This window comes from Melanostigma gelatinosum (assembly GCF_949748355.1).
Source record: "Melanostigma gelatinosum genome assembly, chromosome: 11".
NCBI classification, from domain to species: Eukaryota; Metazoa; Chordata; class Actinopteri; order Perciformes; family Zoarcidae; genus Melanostigma; species Melanostigma gelatinosum.
The window spans coordinates 3,939,620-3,956,164 of NC_136644.1; the positions used below are offsets into that span (position 1 = coordinate 3,939,620).

At 42.2% G+C, this 16,545-nt stretch overlaps 1 protein-coding gene across 1 annotated transcript in view; it reads left to right on the plus strand.

The window, feature by feature from the left end:
* The first annotated feature begins 7,421 nt into the window (after positions 1-7,421).
* rbm20 (RNA binding motif protein 20) overlaps positions 7,422-16,545 on the plus strand; it is a 37,196-nt gene continuing 28,072 nt past the window's right edge. The window contains exon 1 of the mRNA XM_079278708.1: positions 7,422-7,868. Coding sequence (XP_079134834.1) covers positions 7,747-7,868 — 122 coding nt within the window. The 5' untranslated portion in view covers positions 7,422-7,746. The remainder of the gene's footprint in view (positions 7,869-16,545) is intronic.

Below are 16,545 nucleotides of genomic sequence, written 5' to 3' on the forward strand. Positions count from 1 at the left end.
CACTTGTTAAATGAACATTTGCACTTCTACTTATGATTGTATTCTATTCTATTTTATCATTTATATATTTTTGTTTCATCATGTCTATTCCTGTATTTACTTCTTTGAGATATCTAAGGATGGAAACGCCATCCAGCTCTCGATTCAGCGTCCAATCACATCGGACACGAGGTCAGTGACACGCATCACCCCGCCCTTACACCTCGGTCACATTTTGTTTGTGACATCAATGATCCTGTTGGTCACATGTCACACATGCGTGGCTGTGGCTGGAACTTCAACTTTGCTCTGGCGGCCGGTCTGAAAGGTCACCTCCTGAGATGGATCGTAGGCCCGTGTTGCAACACCACAGACCTGAACATCTCGCATGGTGCCGAACGTCAAGTTATATTGTTAGACGTCACCTAAAGCAGAAATGCATTTCTGGCCTGCTGCTGGAGGGAGATAACTGGTATATTTAGCGTGACACGAACTAGACCTACTTTATCTAATCACTGCTTTACATCACACTCTGCCGTACTGCTCTCCTGCTGCTTCCTCCGCAACATATTCACACTTATGAAGTGAGAAATAGAAATAACCACCCCACATCTCACACCGTTGCTGTTACTGCTCTGCCATTTTCTCTACGGACCCATTATTCTGATATATAAGCAAGATTTATTTACATGTATAGTACTTTTCCATTCCTGTTTGGCTGTCAGAAATGTATTTCTGACAGTGATTGATGAAGTTATTTTTGACATAATGGTCATAGTACAGTTCAACATCCTTTCCTTCTGAAAGAGAGATTTCAGATGTAAAACATCGGCGTCAAAGTGTTGGTGTTTTATTGATGTGTGCGACTAGAAACTCACCAGTATACACACAAATTACAACATTACGCATACACAGTAGTGTGGTGTTTATGCCAGACGTGTTGTTTGTGTTCAGCAGAGTGAATGTTCAATTTAAAGAAACCATTGAGATGATTATGCATCATGTGTCCCGACTGAAGTTGTCATTTTACGCTGTTGTGCTTTTTCCTGCACCTCCCTGCATATGCAGTTCTCACCCTTATAATCTGCACTCAATGTTGTTCTGCTAACATTAAATGTGAACCACACTGACCTCGAAGTCAGTTGGTTAAAAGAAGTGCCGACACGTCAGTGAAGCCTGGTGTGACACGGACACCTCATCCCTCTGGGCCTGCCAACAGAGAGCAGATCTGTTGCTCTGCCAGATATTAACAACCCGGCACACGATCTGTCGCCAAGTCAGCTGATGAGGAATTCTCGCAACTCATCTCCTACAGGTTTCAATTCCCCTTCATCTGCTGTCTCGCACGTGTACGATGTGAACCTAAAAGTAAGAGCTCGTATTTTTTTTTTCCTCCATTTGTTTTGTCATCTCAAAAGACAGGAAAGTGTTCTCTGCACCATTTGTGGTGGATATTCATGCAGAATATAGAGCGGTGCAGGGCTGACGTGAGCTTCCCAGGGGTTCCCGCCACAGAAAGGCAAGTGGATTATTTTTTCCATTGGATGTACAAAAAAAGAAGCGCTGTGGCAAACACCTGTTTACGATATGTACACCTTCACAAATTAACACCACTTTTATGATTCACATGCCAGAAGCAAAAAGCCAAAGGCTATAAATGAACTTCTCCGCGGTCACATGAGCACGAGTTTACACAAGGGCTATGAAGGCGAACTCGTTGGTGACATTTAGTATTCTCATTTAGCCTCTCGTTAGCAACCGCCTTTTGTATGACACATAAGAGCTTCAAAAGTCAATCTACCGACGTATTTTATATGTGGAAGAACAAAACATTGAAATGTCTTTGACTTGTGTTGAACACGGAACTAATTTAAAACTGGAAGTGAAAATAATGTGCAGGACTCATTCCAGCATGCTGCACACCAGGACCCTGAAGGTGAAGCGGCTAAATGGAATCCAGCCATCATTAATGTTCATATTCACACCTGTGCGTCTCCTACTGGGACACGTGGCCCTTTGAAGCTTATTTAGAGACAAATCGATCGTGTTGCTTTTGGGCTGGTTACCTTCTTAGCGTTGGCTAGTAAGATAGCTACTTAGCCAAACTAGCTCTAACCATCTTGGTGAACTATCATTACTCGGCTATCCTCATGACCTTCCAACATAGTGCTCATATTAAGAGGAAATGAATGTGTTTGGCCGATTGTAGCTATGCACTTTTAGCTATGCACTCTTTAGACTGAAAGCTAAGTTTTTACCCATCTGCCCTTTCTAATCAGATGAACCAGTGAAACTAAGCAAAAACTGAAAAAACTCTATATTTGAAAGTTGTATTTAGTTAAAGGCATACATCAGGGGACTGCATTTCCTCTGAACCTGTAATTTGATGAATAATTTGATTATAATTTCAATTTCTCCCTAAAGAATATGCTATATATACGTGTCATTCTTCAACCGTTGCGTGAGATCTGTTCATCTGTTAATGGCTGTGTAAGCTTTGCACCATTCTCTTCACGCCCAGATAATGTACCCCTCGTTCTCGGACAATAAACATTTAGTCTTTTCAACCATCCACTTGCCCTTCGGTATCAGAATGTGGAGTAGGCTTCAGTAAATGAACAGTTAATACTAGCGCCGGTATTCAAGCTCCTAATCATGAAAAACATGCATAAAACTGTCCTGTTGTCTTACAGTCAACAAGTTAATTTGTTGTCTAACAGGTGCTTATTAACTGCGGTGGGAGGGGGAGGAGGGGGGTGACCTGTGAACAGACTGGCTCTGTCCTTGCACTTCATGGTGGTCCATCTGCTGCGCAGGCCTGACCGTCTGACTGACTCTTTTCTCTTTTCTGTCTCTTTTTTGCTGCTCCAAAGTCCTCTCCATACCCGTCTGTTTACTCAGATGACCAGTCTGTCGGTCGTCTGTCTGCTTGTCTCACCGCCTTTCACACGCATGTGATTCTGGTCAAACATGTTTCCGTCCCAGAGCCTGAGCTGGAGCCCGGAAGTGGCTTTGACTGACGAGGTGCAGGCTGCAAAGCAAAGGATGACTGATGAGAGTTGTGGTTTTATGGGCTTTTTTTTTGTTTGTTTGTTTGCTGGTGTGGGGACATAATCTCATACACAGTTATATCTCAAGAAGTAGTCTTTCTAACTGGTTGTATTGCCTTGCAGTGGTGGTATGTGTACATATGTCAGTCTACAGCCACACTATCCTGTAAGTGTCTTGGCAAACTATTCTCACAATGTTGTCAAAAGAAGCATGAAGCTTAATTATAGATATGAACATGTGTGTTATTCATGTGGATAGAAATACAGAGTAGTAGATTCAAATTAAAGACCAATATTAGTGTTCACTCCGTGGGTCTTCGTTTGTTTAGCTGACACAAGGAGACGGACATTAACCCCTGCTGGTCTGCCGTTGAGCTGGAAGCCTGCAGGGGGCCCTGGCTCAGACTGGGTGGAAAGGTCACCCGCTGATCTGGCCCCTGATTTCACTACGTGACCCCGAGCTGCCGGCCGGAGGCAAAGTGTGATATGCTCAAGATAGATCAGTGTTGTTTTGATGGCTTATTGCGTGATCCAAATGGGGTTTTCAACCTTCTCTAATTCAACCGGAATTGCTTTAAAATCTTTAACAAAACAATGTTGGGTGATCTTTAAAGCAACAGCTGTTCATTTGTAAAAGTTAGACGACTAATTTATTCACAAGAATCTGTTCCATCTGTTTTACAAGACTTGCCACTTAGTTGTGTGCAAGTGAGTGGAGGAGCTGTTCAAGTCTTTTATAATCTCAGCTGTTGAAAGCTCCTGCAGGTCTGCGACTAAATCCATTCCCACGGATCAGGTGCAGGTTCTCCTGATGGGTTTAAGGTCGGGTCTATAAAACATTAACGGTTTATAAACTCGCTTCTATTTTCGACTGTTTAAAACCGGTCAGCGCTCCGTGGAGCCATTAATATGATTGGACGACAGCAATTCTGCATGCTGTGCCGTGGCTTTGTGTCACTGTGTAATTTTAGTTCAACAATAAAATACAAATGCAACTGTTGTCAAAGGAAGTTACAGGCTGTCAGTGATTGCTCGTGCCTCATTCTTTTTTAAAGCTGGCTTCATGAGGTCATATGTTCTCTGGATCCTGATAGCTGCTCATATCTTCTCTCTGGTCTTAAAGCTGGCTTTATAAGGTCATATGTTCTCTGGATCCTGATAGCTGCTCACATCTTCTCTCTGGTCTTAAAGCTGGCTTTATGAGGTCATATGTTCTCTGGATCCTGATAGCTGCTCATATCTTCTCTCTGGTCTTAAATCTGGCTTCATGAGGTCATATGTTCTCTGGATCCTGATAGCTGCTCATATCTTCTCTCTGGTCTTAAAGCTGGCTTCATGAGGTCATATGTTCTCTGGATCCTGATAGCTGCTCACATCTTCTCTCTGGTCTTAAAGCTGGCTTTATGAGGTCATATGTTCTCTGGATCCTGATAGCTGCTCACATCTTCTCTCTGGTCTTAAAGCTGGCTTTATAAGGTCATATGTTCTCTGGATCCTGATAGCTGCTCACATCTTCTCTCTGGTCTTAAAGCTGGCTTCAGGAGGTCATATGTTCTCTGGATCCTGATAGCTGCTCACATCTTCTCTCTGGTCTTAAAGCTGGCTTTATGAGGTCATATGTTCTCTGGATCCTGATAGCTGCTCATATCTTCTCTCTGGTCTTAAATCTGGCTTCATGAGGTCATATGTTCTCTGGATCCTGATAGCTGCTCATATCTTCTCTCTGGTCTTAAATCTGGCTTCATGAGGTCATATGTTCTCTGGATCCTGATAGCTGCTCATATCTTCTCTCTGGTCTTAAAGCTGGCTTCATGAGGTCATATGTTCTCTGGATCCTGATAGCTGCTCACATCTTCTCTCTGGTCTTAAAGCTGGCTTCAGGAGGTCATATGTTCTCTGGATCCTGATAGCTGCTCACATCTTCTCTCTGGTCTTAAAGCTGGCTTTATAAGGTCATATGTTCTCTGGATCCTGATAGCTGCTCACATCTTCTCTCTGGTCTTAAAGCTGGCTTTATGAGGTCATATGTTCTCTGGATCCTGATAGCTGCTCATATCTTCTCTCTGGTCTTAAATCTGGCTTCATGAGGTCATATGTTCTCTGGATCCTGATAGCTGCTCATATCTTCTCTCTGGTCTTAAATCTGGCTTCATGAGGTCATATGTTCTCTGGATCCTGATAGCTGCTCATATCTTCTCTCTGGTCTTAAAGCTGGCTTCATGAGGTCATATGTTCTCTGGATCCTGATAGCGGCTCATATCTTCTCTCTGGTCTTAAAGCTGGCTTCATGAGGACACCAATGTCTAAACTGCAAATGACAAACAAAGATGACCAGTATGAACGACTTCATACTGAACACCGCGCTTCCTTTGGGTCTTGAGCAATACACCTGCCAGGACATAAATACGTCATGAATCAAAGTCTCACGGTCAGAAACACACTCTGGTTCACCGGGAGGAGAACACGAGGGGGAGACTTTGCTGTTACCCCAACAGCTTTACATTCATGATGATGTTTAGACATGAAATGTATCATCTTACTATTCTAACTCATTCTAACCTGAAATACCTCACAAAAGCACCGCGAAGCACTTAAAGATATGCAACTCAACTGTTTTCGTCGACTTCGGCAGAAAATATTGTGGCGCTGCATGTAGACATGCCAAGCCTGCCGAGTGGGAAGTCAATTTGAAGGAGCGGTTCTCGAGATATGCGGAGGACAGACGGAGATTCCTTGCTTTTTCATTGGACACAATTCTCTTAAAGAGCTTTCACTCCAAAACCAGATCAACACGACGTCGTGTTTGTGTTTGTTATTGGTGATCAGTGGTGCGCCTGTGAAAGAGGCCTGCTGAAACAGACACCTTCTCACGCAATGACCAGAACCACATTTGACCGTGTGTGTGTGCGTGTGTGTGTGTGTGTGTGTGCGTGTGTGTGTGTGTGAGTGAGAGAGACGTGTTCGTGAATGAATTTGTGAGCTTTTGGTTTACTCATTGCTGCATGGTGAGAAGTTGTGACACAGACTTCCACACTTTGTCATTGCTTAGTTCTCTGCAAGGCCGCTTGCTGTCGCTCTCAATCATCAAAAAATGACTTTTCATCACTCGGCTCTTGGACCACAGCTGGCTGCGCCGAATATGACGGATCACTTCTCGGCATGTTCTCAGTTCACACAAATGCGCTAATGTTAGCTGGTGAGGCCGCATTGATGAGTCATGGGAGATGTGGTTCGATGGCACACTTTTGTGTGTGGTGAGAAGGCTTCACTGATATTCAGACTGACTACAAATACCAGAATGGTTAGAGCTAGACGGCATTTGTAATATAGACGGCAGACACACACACACACACACACACACACACACACACACACACACTCTCAGACACATGATTGTGAAGTTCTTTCACATGGGACTCACTGAGATCATTTTTAAAGCTTGGATTAGTGAAGCAATATCTTATGTGCATGTTTGTTTTTCAAAAACAATGCTTCGCGAGAGTTTCTCGGTGGTTGTCAGCAAGAAATCTGTCAGATAAGTTTGTTGAAGCAGACAATGTGCCGATGGAGTGAAAGCATCCTCTCTTGGTTGATTCGGGGAGCGCCCCCTGTTTTACCACGATTGATAATTCAGGTCCTTGTGCACCACTGGGACAGGGGCAGCATGTCGGCTGAGATATAAAGTGATCAACGAAAGTAAAGAAGCCAAATGTCTTTGTGTTTTGTGAACAGCTGGATGTATGTATTATATCTATCCTTGCTATTATTTATCTTTTTCATTCATCATCTTTTCTGATAACCTTTTAAAAGGAGTCACAATCTGCTCTAAATCTTAAATCTACTTGTGGACAAAGTTCCAGTTTCTGGAAATAGCAGCTCACACTCTGACGTGCTCTCACTCAGTGCTGTTCTTCCCCAATGATTTAGTGATTTATTACCAAACACGCCCGACCGTTTGACTCGCAGATGTGAAACCTCAGACTGCCAGACCGTAACAAAATGTGAATAATCTGACACGGTATTCCAGACCCCTCCGATGATTCAGCGGCTAAATTGATCCCGACACCTACTGAGTGACTGATTGCATTCCCAGAACCCCAGTGCACCCCTTCACTGGCAAGACGAATGTGATGGTGCGTGTGCTGGTGCTTGTGTGTTTGAGGTGATAATCAGTTGTGGCAGGAGGGACTTTCTTGTCCCTGTTGTTGTGCCGTGTGGAGCTGTCCTGGGCAGGGACTCCCAGTTGGTCTCTTTATACTCGCCCCCCTTTCTGTCGTCCCCTGAGCCCACCTCTTCTGTTACTCCCTCTTCAACCTCACTCAGTCAACCTCCTGTTTCCCTTTGAAGAGGCTCTGTTTCCCCCATCTTCTGAGACTCGAGAGAAGAGGGGAAGTGAAGGCACGTCTTGGAAGAGTACATTGCGTGGTTTGTAGGGAAAGAGAGGGCTGGAGAGAAGAGGCTAAAGGGTGCTTTGCTGCCTTTGCTGCTGTCGATCAGGAGTAGCTGAGTGGAAGAGCCCCTGCTGAAGCTTTTCTTCCTGCTGGCCTTTCTATCATCTGTCCATACAGTAAGGGGAGAGAAAATCACAGCGTGCTAGGGAGGGTCGACTCATCGGGATAGCTGTCTTGGGACTGCGGTAGTTATTTCCGAGGGGGTGTGCGTTTGGGGAAGTTAGGGGTGTTAAGGCTGCAGGTGGTGCTAGGGAGTTTGTTTTGCCATGCGGCGAGCTTGGGATCGGACAAGTAGCACCGAGAGAGTCAAGAGAGGCCGTACAAACATGCTGGGAAAAGGACAAAGTGGCGGATACGCCCCCGAGACAACAAGTGAACTCTTGCAGAGGTAAGAGAAAGTTATGTGCACCACACACTCTGAAGGCGTAGTAAAGGCACATGTCTGGTGCTCACATGGCTGAATGAAAAATGAATTTTTTTTCACTGGGATTTGGGTGATTTGGGTCATTCATAATTACACTGTAGCTTTCAAAGGTAGCTGTGGTGGGGAGAAGTGTTTCTGGAAGATGAATTGTCCGCCCGCACGAAATATCCCGCAATGCATCTGATCTGAATTATACGTCAATAAAACGATGACCTGTAAGTCTCAAAACTAGTATTTGGATATTTCCTATAAAGTAGCATTTCATTTCATTTACGATTTAATTCATTTCATGTTGTGGACAACATACAGATGTTTGCATATAAGGGAAGTCTGAGTACTCAATTATTGCAGTAATTTGCATAATACACAAATATTTATATACATCCTTGCAACTAACAAGCGTTGTACAATTAGTTAATTGTATTCCTCTTATTAAGTGCCTACGACTTGTTTTTATGTAAACCAATCAAATTTTAATTGGCTTTAAATTCTTTGTAATACAACTCACGTTTTTCAGCTTCAATAACTAAAATCAAACAAAATAAATATAAAATATAATTACCACGGCTATTTTCATTCAAAGCTATACGAATACAAACATGTTACAATCACACGTTTGTTTGACCCTTAGCACATTAGGATTTAAAAAGGTTTGATATTTGTATATTTCATATTATTCACTGAACTACTTGCTGCTATTTATCAATCTTAAAATCAGCATCTTTACGAAATTGTATTTTCTCAAAATAGTAATGTCCATAATTAAATCTCTATAGCTTAGTTAAACTCAGGCAACCTTTTTTAGGTGAATGTGGTTATTAATACAAATCTTTTCCTGTCAGATAAATAGAAATGATGAGATAAAATATGATTTTGTTCATGGTTCTATGCATTGCATTCATAGAACCACAGAATTCATTTGAACACACCGTCTCTGTATCTGCCTACTTGTCTTGGAAATTGATTTGGAACGTAATGTCTCTAAAACAAGACGGCGTCTGGTGAAGTCATAGAAGTCGGGCTTCTTGCCGTGAACGCACGTCAAAGCTTTACATTCAGTCCGTCTGCTCCGCTGCATCTCGGCACCGGTTGAGGTTACACCACGGTTGACATATCTCACAGCTAAACCCAGTCCAACAAAAATGTGCTTTGCAGCATTGAGTGTTAAATGAGGACTGAATGGTTCTTTCTCGTCTTTCTGAGTATTAGTATTGTTCTCTACTTTAGCAAACAGTGATGGGGTCAAGCATGTTATTGGCCTTACAGATTGAATATCAGATTTCAGACAGTATAGGAATACACTGTCTTCAATCTGAAATTCAATCAGCCTCACTGTGTTGTATGTTGTACACTGGAGGCTCCTTCATCTGCTGGAAGCTGACTTTATCGGGCAAACATGTGTCACAGACCCAGGAGTGGAAATGAATAAGAACAAATGGCGAATATTGAGTAAGTATAGTCTCTGTATGTGTTTTTTGGGGCAATATTTAATGAGTTTAGTTGTTGGAGACAAAGTAGGGTTCAGCAGTCCGTACATGGATTTTCAGTCCGCTGCTTATTTTAGATCATCAACTAATTAAGGATGTGCTGCCACACCTGATATCCAGCAGAGTTTTTATGTTAGCCAATCAGATTTCTTCTGCGAAATATTTTCGTTTGAGGGTCTTTAAATACGCAACCGCTCAAAGCCATGTGAACCAGATTGCATGTTTAGGCTATCGTAACTGCACGTTCGATCGAATGCCAAACAAATTATAGTTTCCGAATGCAGCTCCGTGCAAGAAAGCACAACATGTAATTATCCTACTGTAATAATACACGGATTTCATGTACTTGGTTGCCGTCTCAGCACCTGTCGGGGTCTTTGCGGTAATAATGTTACAGGATAAAATTGTGGTCTTAAGTACTCCGGTTCTGATCTTAAATGATATTTAAACATGTCCCTTGTTGCATGGTCTTTGTCTGGAAAGGGCATCAAATATTAAATCCAAGGTGTCAGTTGCAGTCGTTTCTGTACGTATTCAATTTATATACAATTAATATAATAATACATACAAACCCATTGCCGAAAGCAGAATATGAGGACAATAATTAGTTGCATTCGGACTACTAACACGTTATGGGATGTTCCCTAAGCAGTCAGGAAGACAAGTAAAGCAGATAACATCAGGCCTGCAGGGTAAAATACAAGGCAGTCGCCTTCAGACACAACGCCTCATATCGTCCCAACATGTTGAACTCATTTTCATCTGAAAAGACAACCTTTAGGCACACATTGGTCATTGCTCTAGCATGTCCGTATACGCGTTGCTGATTCTCTGTGACTGTTGAGAACATGAACCGCTGTTGACACTCGAAACATTAACGGTGAAAATCATAAAGATAAAACTAGAAAAAAGGGGTCAAGCCACGATAATGAAGCTCTGTACTGTGGAACCAGGCAAGCCAGATCTTGAAACGACTCGGAGACAAATGATGTGATGAATAATGATGGGACATGGTTAACATATACTGTCTCGTTGTTTTATGAGCGGTCATCCCTTCCCTCTTTTTCCCCGATTTCACTTTCCTCATCTTCCCGCTCTTTCCCACCTGCTGGCTCTATATCACTCTGGCAGCATGTTACAGAAGGAAACGTTGTCTCAGCGAATTGTATCTTGTACCACAGTCCCTGCAGATCTTCATCAGCACACTGACGTGTGAAAATGCCACAGGAAAGGTAAATCCCACTGAGTTGTGTTTTTAAGTAATTGATTCCACTTTATAGAGGTTTCACGCTTTGTGTTTATGGGGTTGAGCTTTTCGTCCCCGTGCACTGTGGAGCCAGCAAAGCCGCAGCTACATTTAATGAAATAACCCGAAGGCACCAAACGTTGTTATCGTGCCTTTCTGACACTTGCGATTGCAAAGGGAACCGTTTGCTGTGCAGCACTGTAGAATAAATCCTTTCGATGTTGTCTTTTCGTTTTGTTGCTCATTATAAAATTATTTAATTTCACTTCCGTCTTGTCTCGTGCCAATTGCAACAGCATTAGAACAGACAAGTGATGATTGAGTAATGGTCATATAACTAAAATAACATTTGTTTTTATAATTCTGCCCCCCACCCTCTGGATTTATTTATTTTTACCCAATTTAATATATTCAACCACGCTGACTGAAAACGAATACTGTGGTGGCCTCGTCACTGATTTAATGGAAACAAGCTATTCATTTTGTGCAACTACTTTATACATTCTTAAGCTAATAATATTTGTGAGTTGAATCTTGCACCTTTTAGGTTTGTTTGAGGATTTCCTGCTGCCTAGAGCAGGAGTGTGTTTTTTCTTCATAACTGATGTACAATCTATCCATCCGAACTTCTATCTCTGTTTGTCTCACTGGGTATGGTTATATATATATATATATTTCTAAATATTAGGACCGATCTCCACAGCTAACTTAACCTGACTGGAGAAGTGAGATTTACGGTCCGATCCCACCGAAGGTCTAATCTGGTGGGCTTTCCCGCGCCTCATATGGCTCTGCCCATGATGCTTGTCTGGACTTAGCTGTGGCCATCGATGCGGGAGCTGGCGCTACAGCTCTGTGGCATTGTGGGTCGCCTTTGAAATCCGTGGAATTAGTTTGAACAAGGCGGAGCAAAAGAAATGCAGTCAGTGTTTTATTTAGTTGTTTCAGAGAAGGACACAGACGTCATGTTACGGTGGTTGATAGTTTACCCATACAGGCTGTTTGTAGTAAAGAAAAGCAATGTACAAATAACTTTGCTATTGCCTTCTACAAAGATATTTTGAAATTAGGAGGATGTTTGTGAAATTAGCATAAAAGGCCTCTGAGGCCTCATCGTTACCAGGGCCCTGTTGGCATGTTCTTTGGTGGTGACACAAGTCAAGTCTGGGGGCATCCTGTAATTACATCAGTAAATCAGCATCAGATTGCTTTGAAGAAAAACACCCACGATAACGGCCGAAATCACAACGTTGGGCTGTGAGAAGGAGAATGTACCGTTCCCTCCAGCTTAGAGGGAAATGATCTCATTTGTTCAAATGAAATGCGAGTGGCAGCTTCATTCACCTTTCTGTGCACAATTCAAAGTGACATAAGAACAAAAAAACAGCCGTGCATTTATGAGGTGTGTCAGAGAAGGTTGGTATTTAAACAGGTATCTTGGTCACTGTGGCTATCAAGGTCCTGTAGATTGCAGTGGTTCCCACAGGGTTTTGTGAGGCTATGTTGGATGGATCTCGAACCCTCTAGTGCAGGGGTGTCGAACTCATCTCCACTCTGGGCCACATCAGCATCACGGTCGCCCTCAAAGGGCCGGTTGTAACTGTAAGACTGTATAACTAACTTCTCCCCAACATATTGTTAAATAACTCTCTCTGCATTTGATGATTGTTTATTCAAGTGTAAACATATTGTACATGCAGTTATAGAAATGAAAGACGATATTTAAACACATTTCTGTTATTATAACATAAATCATTTTAATTGAGGGTCAAGAAACCCACATGACTCTATCAAAGATCAAACTACTAAAGAAAATAACAAAGACAAATATCAAACACAAGTTATGACATTAACTTTGTTCAAAGCTGTTTGTTCACCTCTCTGCATCACTAATGTTCCTCCCTGTCGTCGTCCTGTGCATGCAGCTACATCCAAGAGCTGCTCACTGAGAGTCAGGTCTGATGAACATGATAGATGATGTATCCGTGTTGTCTGTGCTTTCATCAACAGTTCATTACAAACACAAGTACCTGCTCGTCTCTTAGCTGCTGTGTTGTTAGATTGCTGCTAGTTCATGAACTCGGTCTGCGAGTTTCTTCACAAACTGACATTTGTAAAAGTCTGTATCTGGTCGGAGCTCTGCTCACACACCTTCAGCATGCACTGGGCTGAAGCTGTGTGAATATATTCTGCTGTGATTGCAGTCTGCCTTTGAATTCTTGGACAGTTTGATGTTTTTCTTGGAGGCTAAATTTAGCTCCGTGTTTGGTGTCAAAATGCCGACGTGAATTGTATCCTTCATCACCGACACGCCTCATAACACAGCAGACAGACCCGTTGTTCTCCTTGAAGCACAAACATGTATTCGCTTTCACATCTTTCATTACATTTTCTTCCCTCTGCATCAATTGTTCTCTTCGTGGACATTTTGGGATTATTTGTGGATCTTTTTCAATCGTTGGAAAACCGCTTTTCGGGCTGTTGCCTCTCCTGTCCACCTGTTGTGATGGTTTTAATGTCGGTACACAGACAACATGCTATCTCATAATTTCAACTTTCTATCTCATAATTTCGACCTTGGGGATACTTTTATTTTCAAGTCTAACTTTTAATTATTTTTCCAAAAAAAAAAAAACTTTTTTTTTTTTTGCTGGCGAATTCGCGGGCCACATAAAATGACGTGGCGGGCCGAATTCGGCCCGCGGGCCTTGAGTTTGACACATGTGCTCTAGTGGAGTCCAAGGGCATTTTATTGTTGTACATTTTAAAATTAAATTCATCAATCTGGTGCACTTTGAGAGAAAAAAGGGGCTCGACCTATGATGTGCTGTTGTGCTATTATTTAAGAGGTGGTCGACTGTAACCAATTACATTTACTCAACTACTTCAGTACAATTTTGAGGTAAATGTATCTTACTTGAGTATTTCTATTCTTTTGTAACTTTATGCTTCTGCTCCACAACATACATAACTACATTTAGTTGTCAATATTAGTTACTAGACCACTTTGGCGGTACAGATATACAAAATACAAATCAACTAATAAACTATGATGTAATATTAAGTAGCATATAGCCCAATTATTACGTATATAAAGTTGTGAAAACTAACTCCACTTTTACCAACACATTAATGCATCAATCATTAAAATCCATTGATATAGGCCTACCATAGACATATTATTTGAAATGGGATATTCTGCATAATTAGTATACTTTTGCTTTTGCTGCTTTAAAGGTCTCTGTGTAAGCACATCTAAATTTAAAGGATTGTTCATATGAAACTAATGAAGTGCACTCCCACATGGTAAATGTTAAGTGCAGGCAGTAAGACTCACGTGTGCGTTTTTGTTTGTTTGTTTTTGCATATTTATGTAGGTTTTGTGCATGTTTTTCTATGTGCATGAAATTATATGATAAGAAAATTCAGTACATTTTACACTTCCAAAATAACATAATGCCGGCACAGAGCAACAAAACCTCGTCATTCTTGAATATCATTTTCAACCGGCTGACTTTTGGGGGAGGTAAAAGGGAAAATGACATCACTGTGGTCCTTCCCCCATCACTTCCCGTGGACATCAGATGGTCCCATGTCTTTGTGCATTAATCGTTGCACGGCCACGCCCCTTGGACTCTAGTAGCAGAAGAAGACAAATATGCTCTCTCAAAAATGTCCACCTGAGTTTTTCACCCTTCTGTTGATCAGGTACTGTAGGTTCTAGGTAGACTGTGGTACGTGGGCACTTTGCTTGAATTCAGATGATTAATTCCCACGTTGGGTTCTATGAGTCACCATAAATGAGTCAGACACTGTTTTAAGCACCTGTCTAACAGAAGTAGGCCTCTGCTACTTGTTATCAATCAGGTGCTTTTGGTGTTTGTTGAAAAGATAGTAAAGGGAGGGAAGTGGGAGGATTAAATGCTGCTGCTACTTTGCATGGCACATATACAGAGTCGCCTTTTTGACACTTCAGTGTGGAAAAGTCCATGCTGACATTTGTGTCACTTTCCAGAGCTGCTTCACAGTAAAAACATTTTGCGTCTTTAGGTGAAAAAGAAAATATTTGCACAAAATGTACTTTATTTTCTATGTTACACACCAAAAAACAAAGGGGACCTTGCTGAGCTGAGGGAGCAGTGTCAAAGAATGAAGATATTTTGTCTCGCCAGGCTGCAGAGCTACAATCATTTCTCTAGCCAGTGTGAAGTTTTCTGCATTCAAAGATATGTTCAACAGTTGGCAAGCGTGGGCTTGTGGGCTTGTGCGGATGACACGCCTTTAGACCTCCACGAACCCTCGTATCTACATAAACGTGAAAGTATAATGTATGCTTTAGCAAACATTTATAAAACAAAATCATTTACTGCAGGAGGGCTAACCCTATGAAAAGTGACCAAATAAACTAGAATTTAGATGTTTTTATGATGTCTTTATTCTCAGCTCTCTTGTTATGTAGAAGTACAATAATGCTGTGGTAAAAGCCTTGGGAGAATGTATTGAAAGCAGTTGCCCTCCTGGTTTAACAGTGAGAGAGTGGGGTTTTCTGTAAGTGACGCATTAACACGCGCCCTGTTGTAAGTCTGCTCTGCGAGGCTCCACCAACAGCTGAGGGCCGAGGGGAGATTGTAGCACGTGTGCTCACCCCAAAGGCATGTTGCTTGTGTCCACGCGGTGACAGGGGCCAGAACACAGTCCATCAAATTCACAGTTCCTCTGCCACGCACGCGCACACACACACACACGCGCACGCACACACACGCACAGCCTTTTTGGACGGCACAATGAATACATACATATAATGTAGATTCATATTTTTCTAAGTCTAAAGCTAGGTAACTGCTTTATTTGTTCTGCACAAGTAAGTCAATTAAATAATTGTATAACTTTATCAGGTGGACCCCCATCCCATCAGCAGGGCTGGCTACGTATAGGTCCCGAATAGCAGAGATGCCAGGCTCAGGCTCTTGGCCCTGAAAGAGAGGGAATAACAGGCAGGCAGAAGGAAGGCGTGGTGTTAATTACCTCCAGTTATTCATAATCGCCAGATAAATGATCATGAAATATGATCCATCCATTCTGACGTCAATGGGGAGGGAGGGGCAGTGCTTTGTGCCAGGGAGATGTTTATGTGTTTGTTAGGCCACAAAGCTTTGAATTATCTTGCCTTCGGGGGAAAAGTTAGCTGGTCTCGGCTTCAGCTGTATCAAATGGTTAATATCATGTCAAGCCTACGCATAACTTTGTCAAGTGTTAAGATGTTTGTCGTGGTAACAGACGTGGAAATTCTTTTTTTGGCTGAAGGTAAGCAAGTCATCTGTTTGTGGTAGGCTGGCCTTTAACAAGGGAGTATGTGGCCCAAGGGTGAAGGTGATAAAACATTGGTATTTCACAGTGGTAGTATAATCTGGCCACAGGGTTAACAGTTTTATCCCCAGCACGTTGGCAACTTCTTAAAAAGCTCATTCATGAAGGTCACCGAGCCAATCACCAGGTTGATCCACTATCACATCACTGTAATCGAACTTTGGAGTATTTAAAAGGGTTATGACATGTTGTCTAATCCCATTTGTCCCATGTTCTTCCTCAATGTCATCCATCCAAATTAGGGGTTTTCAACAACGTTACATGGACACATGTCCTTGTAAATACAACAGTTTATGGCCTGGAGGAGTTCAGGGCCAGCCTACTTTAGAAGTTGCCTTAGTTGGGAACGCGAGCCTTGCCGGACTCTTGGTTGATTGGTAAATTTACCGTCACACACGTTCCCTTGCACAGTATGTGGTCCGGTATATTTTCTGGCAGTTTCCCTTTTTTGTATTGTTCATCCTAATGCAGTACAAGAATGCCGCATTGGACACTGTCTTGGATTTCTAGAAGTAGGTATGAAAGTATTTCATTAAAATAG